The 14515-nt window shown below is 33.2% G+C and overlaps 2 protein-coding genes across 4 annotated transcripts in view; one reads left to right on the top strand and one right to left on the bottom strand.

Annotated features, from left to right (window-relative positions):
* The window catches only part of LOC126739279 (transcriptional repressor CTCFL), a 48171-nt gene that overhangs the window by 13529 nt on the left and 20127 nt on the right, over positions 1-14515 (bottom strand). For both annotated transcript variants that reach the window (XM_050444895.1, XM_050444896.1), the window contains exons 3-6: positions 13057-13292; positions 10392-10578; positions 4317-4643; positions 2132-2419 (exon numbers count right to left, since the gene is read on the bottom strand). In XM_050444895.1, coding sequence (XP_050300852.1) covers positions 2132-2419; positions 4317-4643; positions 10392-10578; positions 13057-13292 — 1038 coding nt within the window. The remainder of the gene's footprint in view (positions 1-2131; positions 2420-4316; positions 4644-10391; positions 10579-13056; positions 13293-14515) is intronic.
* On the top strand, positions 13091-13955 carry LOC126739287 (uncharacterized). Of its 2 annotated transcripts, none has more exons than XR_007661585.1 (3): positions 13091-13239; positions 13353-13490; positions 13551-13955. XR_007661585.1 is itself a non-coding variant. In XM_050444909.1 (3 exons), exons 2-3 carry the CDS (start codon positions 13405-13407, stop codon positions 13926-13928), a joined length of 480 nt encoding a protein of 159 aa, XP_050300866.1. In that variant the 5' UTR covers positions 13091-13239; positions 13353-13404; the 3' UTR covers positions 13929-13955. The 2 variants fall into 2 exon arrangements, 1 of the variants encoding a protein (XP_050300866.1); XM_050444909.1 differs by having other exon boundaries at positions 13535-13955.

Below are 14515 nucleotides of genomic sequence, written 5' to 3' on the forward strand. Positions count from 1 at the left end.
GTACACCACGTTCTTTACACTTCGCATTTATAAGATAACTCATATTCCCAGAGTTGTAGTAGGATGAAATTCTAACGGTTTGTGATGCTCGCTCGAATCGAATATATTTTATACAGATACTTTGATTGAAATACAACCCCTAACAAAATTTAACTTGTGAGATATTAGCACCCCTCCACCCCTAAATACAACACTCAACGGTAAAACTTCTCTAATCACTATTATAATTTAAAATGTGATATCCTCAAACCGCGTTACTCATAGTATGCTCCGCTTTGTATGTTGTGCATATGCGACTCAGACTGTGAATGAAAAGGCCACGGAAGCATCGTATTTGGTTAGTTACCGCATTGCCCAAGCAGGAGAAGCGCACACTATCGCTGAAAAGCTAATAAAACCATGTGTGGTAGACATAACAAAATGTATGTTCGACGAAAAATCTGTAAAGCATCTTTCTACAGTTCCGCTTTCGAACGATATCGCAGCAAACATAAAACAAGAACTGGTTTCACGGCTTCAAAATAACAAATTCTTCTTGCCAATGGATGAGTCGACTGATGTTGCTGGTCCATCTTGCTAATTGTGCGATATCCATATAAACATTCACTCGAAGAAGACTTGCTTATGTGCTCATCGTTGCCTACTAACACAACCGGAGAAGAAATTTTTAACACGATTAACATATTTTTTGAAGAAAACCAACTCGATTGGAATGATTGCATTGATATTTGTACCGATGGAGCCAAGGCAATGACAGGTAGAACAGCAGGAGCAATATCACGAATAAAAATAAAAGCGCTAAATTGTAGTTCCAGCCACTGCATCCTGCATAGACAATCACTCGCGGTCAAGAAAATGCCACCAAATCTAAAATTGGTTCTTGATGAGTCAGAAAAATAATTAATTTTGTCAAGTCACGTCCACTACAATCCCGATTGTTCTCAATTTTATGTGAAGATTATGGTAGCGATCATAAAACACTATTGCTCCATACTGAAGTGAGATGGTTGTCTCGGGGTAAAACTTTGACAAGGCTTTTTAAACTAAGAACAGAATTTGAAGCTTTTCTTACAGATGTTCCTTCTAATTTAAAAGACCGTTTGTCCGATAAAAGCTGGTTATTTAGACTAGCATTTTAAGCAGACATGTTTGGAAAACTTAACGAATTAAACCTGTTACTACAAGGAAAACAAACAACAGTTTTCAATGCTAACAACAAAATAACTGCCTTTAAAAGAAAATTAGATTTTTGGATTACTTGTTTTGGTAAGAGAGAAATCGAAAGCTTTTCATTGCTATTGAGTTCCTTAGTCACCATAATCTTAGTGATACAGAAATATTTTAAAATGAAATATTTGTTGAATTGGTGCAATATCTCAATGATCTGCAAGGGACTTTTGAATCTTACTAACCTGAAGAACAGAATACAAAACTGAAAATAAACTCATGGATTCAAAACCCTTTTTGATCATTTAGATTCAGCAGAAGCCTGAAAATATGTCAAATCAGATCTATGAATCATTTCTAGAAATGACATCGGATACAAGCATAAAATCATTGTTCAAAACAATTTCACTAAATGATTTTTGGTGCAGGGTTCGTGATGAATATCCACAACTTGCCACAGAAGCTTTGAATGTTCTTCTTCCGTTCTCAACAACGTATTTGTGTGAAACGGGATTTTCAGCATATACAGCTATAAAAACAAAATACCGCAATAGACTGGATGCCGAAACAGACATGAGAATTCAACTTTCTTCTATCAAGCCTGACATTACCCAGTTGATGAGGAATAAAAAACAATTACGTGCCTCGCATTAAATGAACTTAGTGTTATCATTTGCTTACTAACTCACTACTTACTGTATCTATCTTTTTTTGTATGATTATTAATAAACAATTCACATATAACTGCTTTTGCTTTTAGTTTAAAGTTTAGGGTTCCATTAAAAATTTAGTTTTTTAAAAGGGTTCCGTCACGAAAAAAGTTTGAGTAACCTAGAATGTAAGTTGATTGTGTTTATGTTCGGATTTTGCTTTTTATGAATATACCATCACTGCTAACAAAATGATCAGTATCCACTCCATAAAGCAGAGCCTGTGTTAAAATACCCGACATTTAAATACGTACTGTTATGGGTCATCCTGTGGGCCTTAAGGCTGTTGCTCTGCGTGAACCTGGAGCCACACATATCGCACTCGTAAGGTTTTTCGCCGGTATGGATCCTTAAATGTCGCTTCAGCTTAAACGTGTCCGGACTGGCGTAGGTACAATGGGGACACTGATACGGTCGTTCGCCGGTGTGGCACCGGATGTGACGTTTCAGTTTCGATAGTTCCACGCTCGCGTAGTCGCACTCGCCACATTTGTGGGGCTTCTCGTGGGTGTGACGGTAACGGACGTGGCGTACCAGTTCACCTAGAGTTAAAAAAAAATATGGATATAAGTTGACTACGGGGAGTTTAGTCTTATTTATTCGATTTAATTAACGCTAAACCCGTTTTTCAGATTTTGCTGACTGCAAATGCAGATATTTATTTCCAAAAGACCAGCGAATAACCTGATATAGAAAACCGTCATTCGTTTTCAGCTATAGTCCGTTATAATTACTTTTATTGATTAAAAAGTTCATTAAATAAATAAAAAGCCTTGAGAATTAAAAACAATTTAATTTGTTTTTTTAAAGAATTTATATTATTAGTTATAACTATATAAAATGACTCTATTAATGTAGCATATAAACGACACTGTGGTGTACATATATTTGAAAGTAAGAAAGAAAGAAAGAAAATAGCTTTATTTTCAAAGAAAATCCACAAATCCACACTGAAATTAATTATTTTTATTAATTGACGCAAGTAAAAACATAAGCCTGGCAAAAGAAACTAAAATAAAATATTAAAGAATATTTAGATTATTAATAGTACAACAACATAGTACATATTATTGTGATAGCATCCGTAGGAAAGATAGCAATGCAATGATTAGGATTGTAGATAATTATTTCGAAAGGATTTCATTGCTTTTTTCTCAAAACCTTTAAGGCTGAGCTCTAGATTTCACGAGGCTTATTATTATAGATTTGGACGCCCTTAAAGAGAATAGAAATCGGGCCTGTGCAAGAACACTGAAAATAAGGGCTACTTTGCCAACTTTTCTCATTGAAGGTTTACAAGGTAACAGGTAACCCTAGAACCAATTACCAATTGAACCGCTGACAGCACTGTGGCCGAAGAATGTCATGTTAGAGGCTCTACTGAATCTTGCCAGCACCAATCAGAAACGGGATTATCAATATCAAATGTCAATATGTGACAAGTCAATCCCGAATTAAACAACCAAAATAGTCTAGAATAATTAATTGTGCATCCAAACGTAATCGTTAATAAAAATTTCTCGATAGAAAACGGCTTATTCTAAACAATAAATATTGTCCCAAATCACTTATTTAACATTATACTGGACAACGTCGTGATGCCCTGACTGGAATGTGCATATTGTCGCACTATTTGAGTGTGCGACGCCTGCCTGAAATTTGGTACTAGCAATAAATGTCCATTACCTATACTGCCGTACAAGTCAAGGAAGTATTTAAGTCATCTCTGTCACTTTTTTGACGAAAATGAGTTTTTTATATCAATCGATAGCCAAGTGGATTGCACATCTATCTGCGAAAACGAAAATCTAAAAAAGTTTACCGTTTGTTTTTAATTGCATGTTTTATGCGACTATTACTTAAATTTTTCCAAGGAAAAAAGGCCTAAGTCTAGAAAAAGTTATAAATGGTGACGCATCACGTGTGATCGTCATCATTTATAACTTAGAAGTGTCGTAAGTCGACTTAGGTCCTTTTTAACTTGTAAAAGCGTCGAAGATCGGCCTCAAATACAACTTGTAATAATACAACTAGTAGACGAGGGTCGAGCGCTTTTACAGTAAGTAAGACAGACATATGTCGGCTTAGGACTTTTTTCCCTTATATTTTCATTATTGTACTGACCTAAGTCATTTTTCTTAGTGCAAATAACAAAATTCTCATCCATTTTTTATTAAATATCTTTTACCCGGTATGAAAATATGAAATTTTAATTAACTTTTTTTTAAAATATAAATAAGTTTAATCCACCACATCCGTAGGAGAAACCGAAGGTACCAAAAAAAAAATATCGGTCGTTTCGGTTGACATTTGCAACCAATTCTTCAGGAACCGCGTTTTATAACCGAACCAAATTTCAGAAAGTGTATAGTTATGGAACGGTAACCGGGACAACCAGAGGAGCCGGTTAAGTTACGGACACTTTTAAGGCAAACTTACCGGAAGTAGTAAAGGCCGCCTCACAAAACTTGCACGCGTGCGGCTTGGTGCCGGTATGCGTGTTCACGTGGTTCTGTAACGATGCGATCGTTTTAAAACCGCGCTCGCACACGCTACACTTATGCGGTCGCTCCTCCGAGTGCGATTTCATATGACGGGACAACAGATACCGTTTCGAGCTGGTGTAGTTGCAGTAGTTGCACATGTACGCCTGGGTAACGGTTTGGGTGTTTTTCCGCGGCACCACTTTCACGATTTTCGACTTGTCGTCTTCTAAGTCGGAATCCATGCGGACCGAGCTGCTCTCTTGGTCGTCAAAGTCGTAAACTATAATATGAAATCAATGTCAATCGGTTTACTCATGTGTGACTCGTTTTATTATGGGAATACCGACACAAGTTGCCCATCATAATGGGAGTTAAGGAGTCATTTTTGACGGTGATTGCATTCGAGCTTGTTGTCAATTTTAAAGGTCACAGAGGGAAAATTTTGCAATTAATTTGTATATTTATTTATATGATATCCTTATATTCTTAAAAAATAACCTAAAGAATTTGTCTCACTAAGCATCTAGATGTTTTGAACGACTGTGTGTGCGACTACTATATAATTTGTCAAAGTCATTTTTCAAAAATTATTTGCTTGCCATACTTTTTTAAATTTATTAATGGTTTTGCAGACATCCTCTGATTTCTATAGGTTATATATTATATGCTTTTGGACCAGTATCACTAATCTAGTTAAAATTTTAATTATTATTACTAAGGAAGTGGAATATGTTTATCCTGTTACGTTCTTGTATGGTTGGGATTGCGTGTCCTAGTAGTGTAAAAGTATTTGGATGTTCATGTAATTACCAATGGTAATATTCCAATAGCAATGGAGTTATATAGAGGGCCTGGTTTGCCTTATATAACGTTTTTTTTATTCAAACAATTGACAGTTTTAAAATCAATTTTGAACCCGTCCAGATTAAGGATAATTTTATTTTTAACTTTCTCCCAAGACTCCTCTAATATAAATTATTGATTGATTTTCAAATTTATTATCATTCAGTATTAAAGCATTTTTTTTCCAGGAATTAATGTTTTTAAATGCTCCCACATCTCTCAGGAGTTTTCTTTATTGCAATCGACGATTGCAGTAAAGATAACTCTATTGCTTACTCTTTGCATTATTTTATTTCCTACTATGGCATTTATTTACAATCTATCCCTAAAATGCTTTTTTTGCCTTATATCATGCGTTATTCAACCATTTTGTGAGCATTTTTGTTTTAGAATAAACAATTCCTTGCCCAGGACACATAATATTTTAGTATGTAACCTTTATTTAGACTATAATACATTTTTCATTCTGTTTTTGTTTGATGTTTGTAGAAATTAGGTTTATTCTAGGTGATAAATACACTTTTAATAGTAAACTCTTATAATTATATATTTTTTAAATTTTTTAAAAATAAAATAAAAAATACCAAACCACAGAAACAATAATACATTACATAATAAAATAAACAGGAAAAAAGTGTCTGTAGCAGTTATATGAAATAAAAAAGTTAATTATGAATTAACAGTACTCTATGAAAACAAACAAATTCTTATAACAGGAATATACAAATCTCCATAAATAGAAAAAAAATCATTTAATAACAGTTTGCTCATATACTTGGACAAATATAAAAAATACAAAACACACCTTCTAATAGGAGACATTAACATGATATATTTTAGCGCAATTTCAGTTTAGATCGTTCATAAACAAAATCATACGACCTAGATCTAGTACTTATCTTGATTATATCTTTTTTAAAGGTCAAAGTACATTACTAGAAAATTCCAAATCATTTGTTTTTCAAAATCATATTACTGATCACTACCCAGTAGCACTATTTGTTCCTTTTACAACATTTTAATGAAATAAAACCAGTTCAAACTAAACGCTTCACAAATTATACTAACCTTAAGAATGATTTGATACTAGAAACATGGGAAGTTAATGCCACAAATGATGGAAGTGCAAGTATGAAAGTTTTTGTAGATAAACTGCAATTCTATTTAGAAAGGAATACCATGGTTGTAAAATTTAAACAAAACAAAAACCATTTTCGGAAATAATGGATAAACTCTAATCTACAAAAAACTATTATGGAAAAAAAACTATACAATGACTTACTTTAACAACCGAATAATATAGATATTAAAAATAAATATAACGCATATAGAGATAATATTTTTGCATAAGAAACAATATTTTCAAATGCAAATAAACCAAAATTCTTCGTCAAAATCAAAACTTTGGGACTGCATAAATAAAATTTGTAATAAAACTAAATCAAAGACTGAAATACGCCAAATAAAAACAACAAATGGTAATGTATACACTGAGAAACAGACTTTCAAATGAATTCAATAACTTCTATAGCGACCTAGGTGAGAATCTTGCTAAAAAGATTAAAAACTTGCCAAACTATAAGAACGACATTCAATATCTAGAAAATTCTATTGTTTTAAGGCACGTGTCAATCTTTGAAGTCAATAGAACTATAATGAACCTTGAGATAGGAAAATCTCCTGGATGGGACAATTTAAGAAGTGAATGCCTAAAACAAATATCGACAGAAATTTCACCGATTTTAACGTGAATAATAAATAAGTCGTTTGATACAGGGTGCTTTCCGGACTGTCTTAAAATCGGAACTATTAAACCCTTATATAAAAATGGCGATAAAACAGAAATATCAAATTACAGACCTGTCTCACTTTTATCAACATTTTCAAAAGTTTTTGAACGATTAATTAAAAAAAGAATAACAAATTTCTTAACTAAATTTAATGTATTATCAGACTTGCAACTTGGTTTCAGGGAGGGAAGATCTACGCAGGATGCAATTAAACTTTTAACATTACAAATATCTGATGCACTAGATAATAGTGAAGCTTGCTTATGCCTGTTCGTGGATCTTTCTAAGGCATTTGCTACTGTCTGTCATGAGATGCTCTTAAAAAAACTACACAGCTGTGGACTACGAGGCAGTTTTCGATTTGCTTAAAAGCTACCTTACAAATAGAACGCAGCGTGTTGACTTTAATGGAACCATAAGCAGTGAAAGAGATGTTAGGTATGGAGTACCCCAGGGAACTGTGTTGGGTCCTTTACTTTTTACGGTTTATATAAACGACATGCTTAAGCTTAAACTAAATGGCACGCTGGTTAGTTTTGAAGATGACACCGTTTTACTCTGTGGATCAGTCTTGGCAAATTATAACAACCCAAATTAAAAAAGACTGTGGAATTAAAAAACTGGTTTCAACACAATAAATTAACTTTAAATATACAAAAAACTAACTACATGTCTTTTGCAACTTACAGAAGTTCCCTTCAAAGGCTTGGCAACATTAAGATTGGGGATTGTGAAATACCCGAAGCAACATCTTTTAAATATCTCGGTATAAAAATAGACAATTTGTTAAAATGGGACCTTCATGTGGATGAAATTGTTCAGAAATTAAGGGGACTTCTCTCAAAATTTATGTACCTTGGAGACTTTTTGGCTACCGAACATCTAAAAATTGTATATATGTCTCTTATACAGAGAAAGTCATTTAGTTTATGGTATTTTGGGATGGGGAAGCGTTTCTGAAACACATATACAAAAATTAAAATCAATTCAAAAATCGTTTTTAAAAATCGTTTTTGACAGAGACAGAATATATCCCACTGATAATCTCTTTTCTGAAAGTAAGATATTAGAATTGCGTCAACTCTATTGTTTAGAAATCCTTAAATATATAAATAAAAACAAGATAGAGTTAAATATCAACCAAAATTCATCTACTAGACAAAACAACTGGGCATATCCAATCACGACTCATAAAACTCATGGACAGAAGAGCTTAAAATATTTTGCCCCGAGATTGTATAATATGCTCCCAAATGATATAAGGATGGTTGAAGGCTTTAACTCTTTTAAACGCAAAGCCAAAAACTGGATATTTTTGAAGGATAGAGAAGTTTTTAATGATTTAATAAATCTTAAATACATCCAATAGATGCTTTTTGTTTCAGGGTGTTTTGAAATATTAACTTACAGGTTTATATTGTTCTAAGTGTACCCTGAAACGAACTTTCTAACCCGGTAATAGTCTGTTTACCCAATAAGGAGATAATTACCTAAATTTGACATTTACCGGATTACGTAACTACAAATCACGCACAAGTGCTTATAGTGTGCTTCAGTGATATTTCTAAACGTTTATATTTTTTTTATTTATTGTGTTGGTTAATAAGTATATTATGTATATTGTTTCATAAACGTTATTATTATTATTACAGTGTCGAGTACTCTATTTAAAAATTACGAAAAAAAGTTTAAATAAATTTAATTGAAAGAATATATCACAGTATAGTAGCTTTAATATAGTATAGTATAAATAGTATTTATGGAATTCACTACTCAAATAATTGAAAGAGTCAGTTTTATGCTGATTTTTGGAAAGTTTCTAACAAAAAAATTGACGAAATGAAAAATCTGTTATACTTGGTGGTACCGTACATCGCTGAATTTTATGTGATTGTTGGTTTTTTGGAAAAAATATAATATGTTTTCTTTATTGTAACTGTTTGAATTCATTTTTTTTTTGTTCCAGACCCTTGATTATTTTTTCAATCTTCCAGACATTTCAAATTTTTAATTTTTCAGTTAATTTCAGGCCCGTCTAGCCATTTTATATATCTTCCAGGCATTAAAAGTAACATACTATTTTACTTCAAGCAATCCGTGTCTTTCAGAAATTGTATTAATTGTGATATTTTAAATCTTATTCCAGGCATTTTAATTAATTTTCAACATTCTATCCAAATATTTGCAATAATCATATTTTCCATACAATTTTTAATGTCATTTGAAGTAATTTTACTTCAGTCATTTGCACCTCTCTCAGAGATTGCAACGGTTATTTAAAGGAATCTCAAGGTTCTTCCACGGTTTGTAATTCTATAGTAAATAGAGGTAAAAAAAACTACACGTTTTCAAGCAAGGACCTGCAACCTATTGTCCTTTAGATTTAGAAAAAAATATGCACTTCTATCGTTATTTGAATTCCAACATTAAAAATATTAATGTGATAGATGACGTTGGTTTTTTAGGCCTATTATGCGATTACAAGTGAAAGCGGTAGTCAGTGCATGAACTTAATACTTTGTAATCAATGACAAGTTAAATTGCTTTAAACAATTTTTAACAATGTTTAACTTAGACCATTCATCCTTAAATTTAATTAACTTTTCTGTATGATTTTATTGTCAGATATAAGAAAGATTGGATTAATGTCTTCTTCTAAAATAAAAGATATAAAATTCCAATGAGTATTTCTTAGATTTTGTAACACAAAAATATGGTCAAGATATGAATTAGAGAAGCCGAGTAACCGAATTTATAAAAAATTCCAAGAAATTTTGCATTGTAAAATAATTTTCAGCATAATGATCATTAAGGTCCCAAAAATAATTTTAACATGCCTCATAAAAATTTCAATATTCTGAAAATGCAGTTCTTCTAGATAATTTTGAAAGTCCTCAGTAGTGAGTAGCCAGTTATTTTGAAATAGGTGGATGTTCATATGACACATGTTGCACCACAAGATACTTCCAAGGTCTAAGCATATTCTTCTAAATATAATATTAAGATGATCTTTAACAAAAATTGATAAAGACCTCCCCATCAACACAGGATTACTAAGTCGTTTGTGTGCAAAATCTTTATACAAAATATGAGACAAATCAATGCAGTAGATTTTCTGTTATAATCATTATAAACGTTTGATCTTGTCAAGGTTATCAAATTAAAAAATTACTTCGGACGTAAAGCTCTCCCGCTCTCTCCGACGTTGAGGTAACAAAAAAATCCTTGACCTTTAAAAGACCTTAAAATTGGCAACAAGGTTAAATCATATAGGGTTGCGGGGACTTTTGCGACCGATTGAATTGTTCAAGACACGGCGTGCAGCTCAAAACTTGACCTTAACAAGTCATCTATCCTTAACATTAAAAGTAAAGTTGTATTTTTTTTAGGTTTACCTGCCATATCTTGATCATCCTCTTCATCGTTTCCTTCTCCCTCTTTTATATCCGGATCTTGTACAATAAGAACATAACTAAGTTCACCCGAATTGCCATCTGAAGGGACTACGGTAACTCGTTGGAAAGCGTTGCCGGAATTTATTAGTATCTGGTTGTTTTGGCCGGTTTCTGAGGATGGTGGTACCTAAAATTAGGGCATTGGGAGTAATGGTTAGGATGTCTAATTTAGGTTTTAGCTGTTAAAGCTTGAAATTTGACGGAATCACAAACATTGGGTTGCGATATAATATTTTTTACAGGGTTGTTTATATTATTAAAGAATATCTTGAGAGAGAGAAAGTATCGTAAAAACAAATCTATGATTTTTAACAGCACTGAAACTATTGCTAGTGTAACTAACAGTGTCCTTAGGGTACACTATTTCCCAAGTTATTCAGACAATGATGGGCAATTTATTAAACTAATACGCATGGGGAACCTGGTAACTAAAACTGTTCGCCCATTAAAAGTAACTAATTTGTAAATCTGGTAAACCTTGTTATACACATCTCCAAACATTTTAAAAACAATTCCTAGTTTAAGCATCTATCTCTTGGCGAGGATAAAACCGACAAGCAACTTCGGGAGTACAGGAAACTAAAACAGGAAGTATCCAAGGGGATTAATGAAGAAGAATCTGAGGTTGTTTAAAAAACTGATATACCCAGAATCATGAATTTACGTAGAGAAAATTTAATTTAGTCAGGTAGTCTAACATACTAATAACAACTACGAGATATTTTAGTTGCATATTAGATTACTCGAGATTTCAACACTAAAACAATGCAGGAATTTTACAAATCTGCATTTAGATGTGAAGATCAGGAGAATTTATCCGACGGTGAATTATTTAACGAGCAATATTTAGTCTTCAGGAAGGATAAAAATCTAGACCTTATGAGTGTAGAAGAAGGTGGAGGTGTTTTCCTTGGAGTTAGACATGATATTGCTGCTACCAGGTTGGATTCACAGACTCTTGAAACTAAATTATTTAGTGTCGGCATTGTAGGTTGTAAGTTTAATATTTTTCATAATTATTATATCTTTGTTATTTATAATTGTTTCCTGTTCACATCATCTGAGCAAGAAAAAATGTTTCTCATCTGGTGTGTCTCAGGAAGGACAGTGTCTTCTGTGGTAGTTGGACAAAGTGATTCAGACAGTACTACACTCTGTGATGGATTTCAGGATATCCAGAAGAAGCTCAAGTGTGTTCGATGGAGCTCAGACCATCAAATTCCATCAAATCCTTCACAATATCAGTAATGACCACTTGGTCATTACTGATATTATAAGGGGACAAATAGGAAAAGAAGAAAGAGAAAAAAAGGCCTAAAAACGAAACTACATGTGAGAAACTGAACTGAGGAATTTCTGAGTATGAGAAAAAAATTTCGCTTTAAAAAGTTGGATGCCTTTATAAACTTTAAATTAAAATAAAATAAATGCAAATATTAAATGGGTTATAAGAAAAATTATAAGAATAAGTTGACCATGTGCCATGTGCAACTTAGTTAGGTTGGAATGTGGCCTTTCTTTGGAATTTTTATGACAAAATAACACAGGAAATCTTAAAAACTCTTTAGTCTGTTTCTTTAAAACTGCCCTCGGCAAAACTTTAATTTAACTCACAAAAAAAAATCAGACCTAGATAAGGTATTTCCTTTGTAAATCCGCTCAAAGCGAAACCAGCTGAAGCCTTCAACTCTCGGCTGAAAAATGACCCATTAACCCAAATCTGTCAAAATGGATTCCCTCCAGATTTTACCATGTTTAAGTCATCTGTCAACCTTGGAATCTTACTCAAAATATAGGCAATTCCTGCATGAAATAAGTAGTACTGTAAGTATGTACCAGCCACAATAAAACTTAAAGAGGTCTTGAGAAGAAAATCAATATTAGGGTTTGACAGTTACTTTGTTTACTATTTTATTGAAATGAAGATTCACTACACTTTTCCTACAATAAAATTATGTGAAAAGAAAGAGCAGCAAAATCTGCTCAACTGACTCTTGCAGACATCCACATAATAAAGTCTTATTCTAATTTTCAGATCGACATTGGCCAAGGCAACCCAAAGAAATCACCTGTACAACCTCACAATTGCAAGATCAAGGTACCAACAATATCAACCTAGTCAAGATTATGCTTTAATATGAACTTCATTCCTAATAAGTAGTTACTGCTATAAAACAAAATATATATCTATCCATTAATGTCTATATTCTGTTCTGATATATTTATACATATATTACTCTGCGAACCCAGTTATCGTTCAATTTTACGTAGGCGTACCTGATTTGGAAAGCGCGGCGATTACTCTCCTTATATCCAGTCTCCTTAAACGAGAATAAATTTGATTTACTCTTAATGCAAAAACTATAAATTCTTAACTTTCATTGGACAAATTTAATATCAATTTTGAACGCCCTTTAGTCCCTGACAACCGCCAACCTTAGCATGACAAATAGAATTAAAAAAAGTGACGTGTAACAATATGCCTAAGCAATCAAAATTTCAGTGGAAACACCGGAACAAGTATAAATACCAAATTAAGAAATTTCCGCTTTAAGATTACGACGATCATCGTACCCCATCAACAATTAAAAAAAAGTTCGTTTACCTCTTCAGGTTCCTCCGAGGCTTCGACGCCTTCCTCCTCCTCCTCATCGTCATCCTGGCTAAGAATGAATTCTTCGCCTTCGCCCTCTTCTGTAGCCTGCTCTGGTAATGCTGACATGACAGTCATAACTGGTTGGGACTCTCCTTTTGCTTGGAAGTAATAGTGTCCCGCCTGGTCAATGAAGTAAGTACCTTCTTGAGGCTGCTCCTCTTGATCTTCCGAGGAACTGGCCATTTCTTATAGAGTAAAGAGACTTTTTTAAGAATGGTTGTGACAATAGTAAAATGTTATTATAGCATTCTATAGATTGAAAAAGAAACGATATAATACAGTGCATGGTAGCATAGAATGGTAACCCCTTTCGTGCCATTTGTCCCGGATCCAGCACAACATTCCAGTTCAGACGAGAGTATTGGTTACAACAATCCGAGTTGGTAAGTTATGTTTCTTTTTAACATATTAAAATAAAAAAAATCAGTTATAACCCCTTCCAGTTGGTGTTGGCCAGAAAGAAAAAATACCAGCTGTGGCCGGCTGCCATATTGGGCGAGGCTACGATTCTCAAGGGGTACAAAGTGTATTTTTTCAGAAGCAAAGACATTATAGATCTGCCCAGGGAGAACATCTTGATGTTCATCGAGTATTTACTCGACAAGGAAGTGAGTTTCAGGAGGGCGAAGAGATGCAAGAGGGGTATTCTGAAGGAGATTCACATGGACGAAACCACGGCCGTTCCAGATTTTTTGGTGGAGGTTAACAAAAAAACCTTGGCGTTATTTCATGTGCCTTTTTTCGACTTATTTTTGACTACCAAACAGGCCAATCAAGTTTTGCCCGAGAAAACGTCCGATTTTTCTTTGTTATCTGAATAAGAAAATAAACATAATATGTATTGAAAATGCAACAGAATTTTTTTAATAATCTTGAAATGAAAACGGAACAGAAAGTTCACACGGACCCATTTTGAAATCTGGAGATAACAAGCAAGCTACAAATTATCAGCCTATAAGTATTCTCGGCTCAATTCCCAAACTTCAAGAAATCGGTACATAATTAATTGGTATCTTATCTTGGTTCTAGGATAAGTAATGGACAATTTGGCTTTATCTCAGGCAAGTCAACTTAATTTTAGATTCTGCTCACTTTTGTTATCCAGTAATTTGAAGATATTAGTTATTAAATCATTAAACTTTGTTAAAAAACTGTGGCTTATTGTATAATTGGCTGAGAAGTTAATTAACAGATCGTAGGCGGATTGTCAGAGTATGTAATTTCAAATCTAATGATTGTAAGGTACCCTCTGGAGTTCCTTAAAGATCCCACCTGAAACCGCTTTTGTTTATAATATCTATATCAAAGATATTGGTTCTTGCTTTTTACATCTTTTATTTGCAGATGATTTTAAGTTTTATTGTAGGCTTACAAATAAGGCTGATTGTGTCAACCTCTGAAGATCTGG

This window comes from Anthonomus grandis, chromosome 8 (genome assembly GCF_022605725.1).
Source record: "Anthonomus grandis grandis chromosome 8, icAntGran1.3, whole genome shotgun sequence".
In the NCBI taxonomy this organism is placed as follows: domain Eukaryota; kingdom Metazoa; phylum Arthropoda; class Insecta; order Coleoptera; family Curculionidae; genus Anthonomus; species Anthonomus grandis.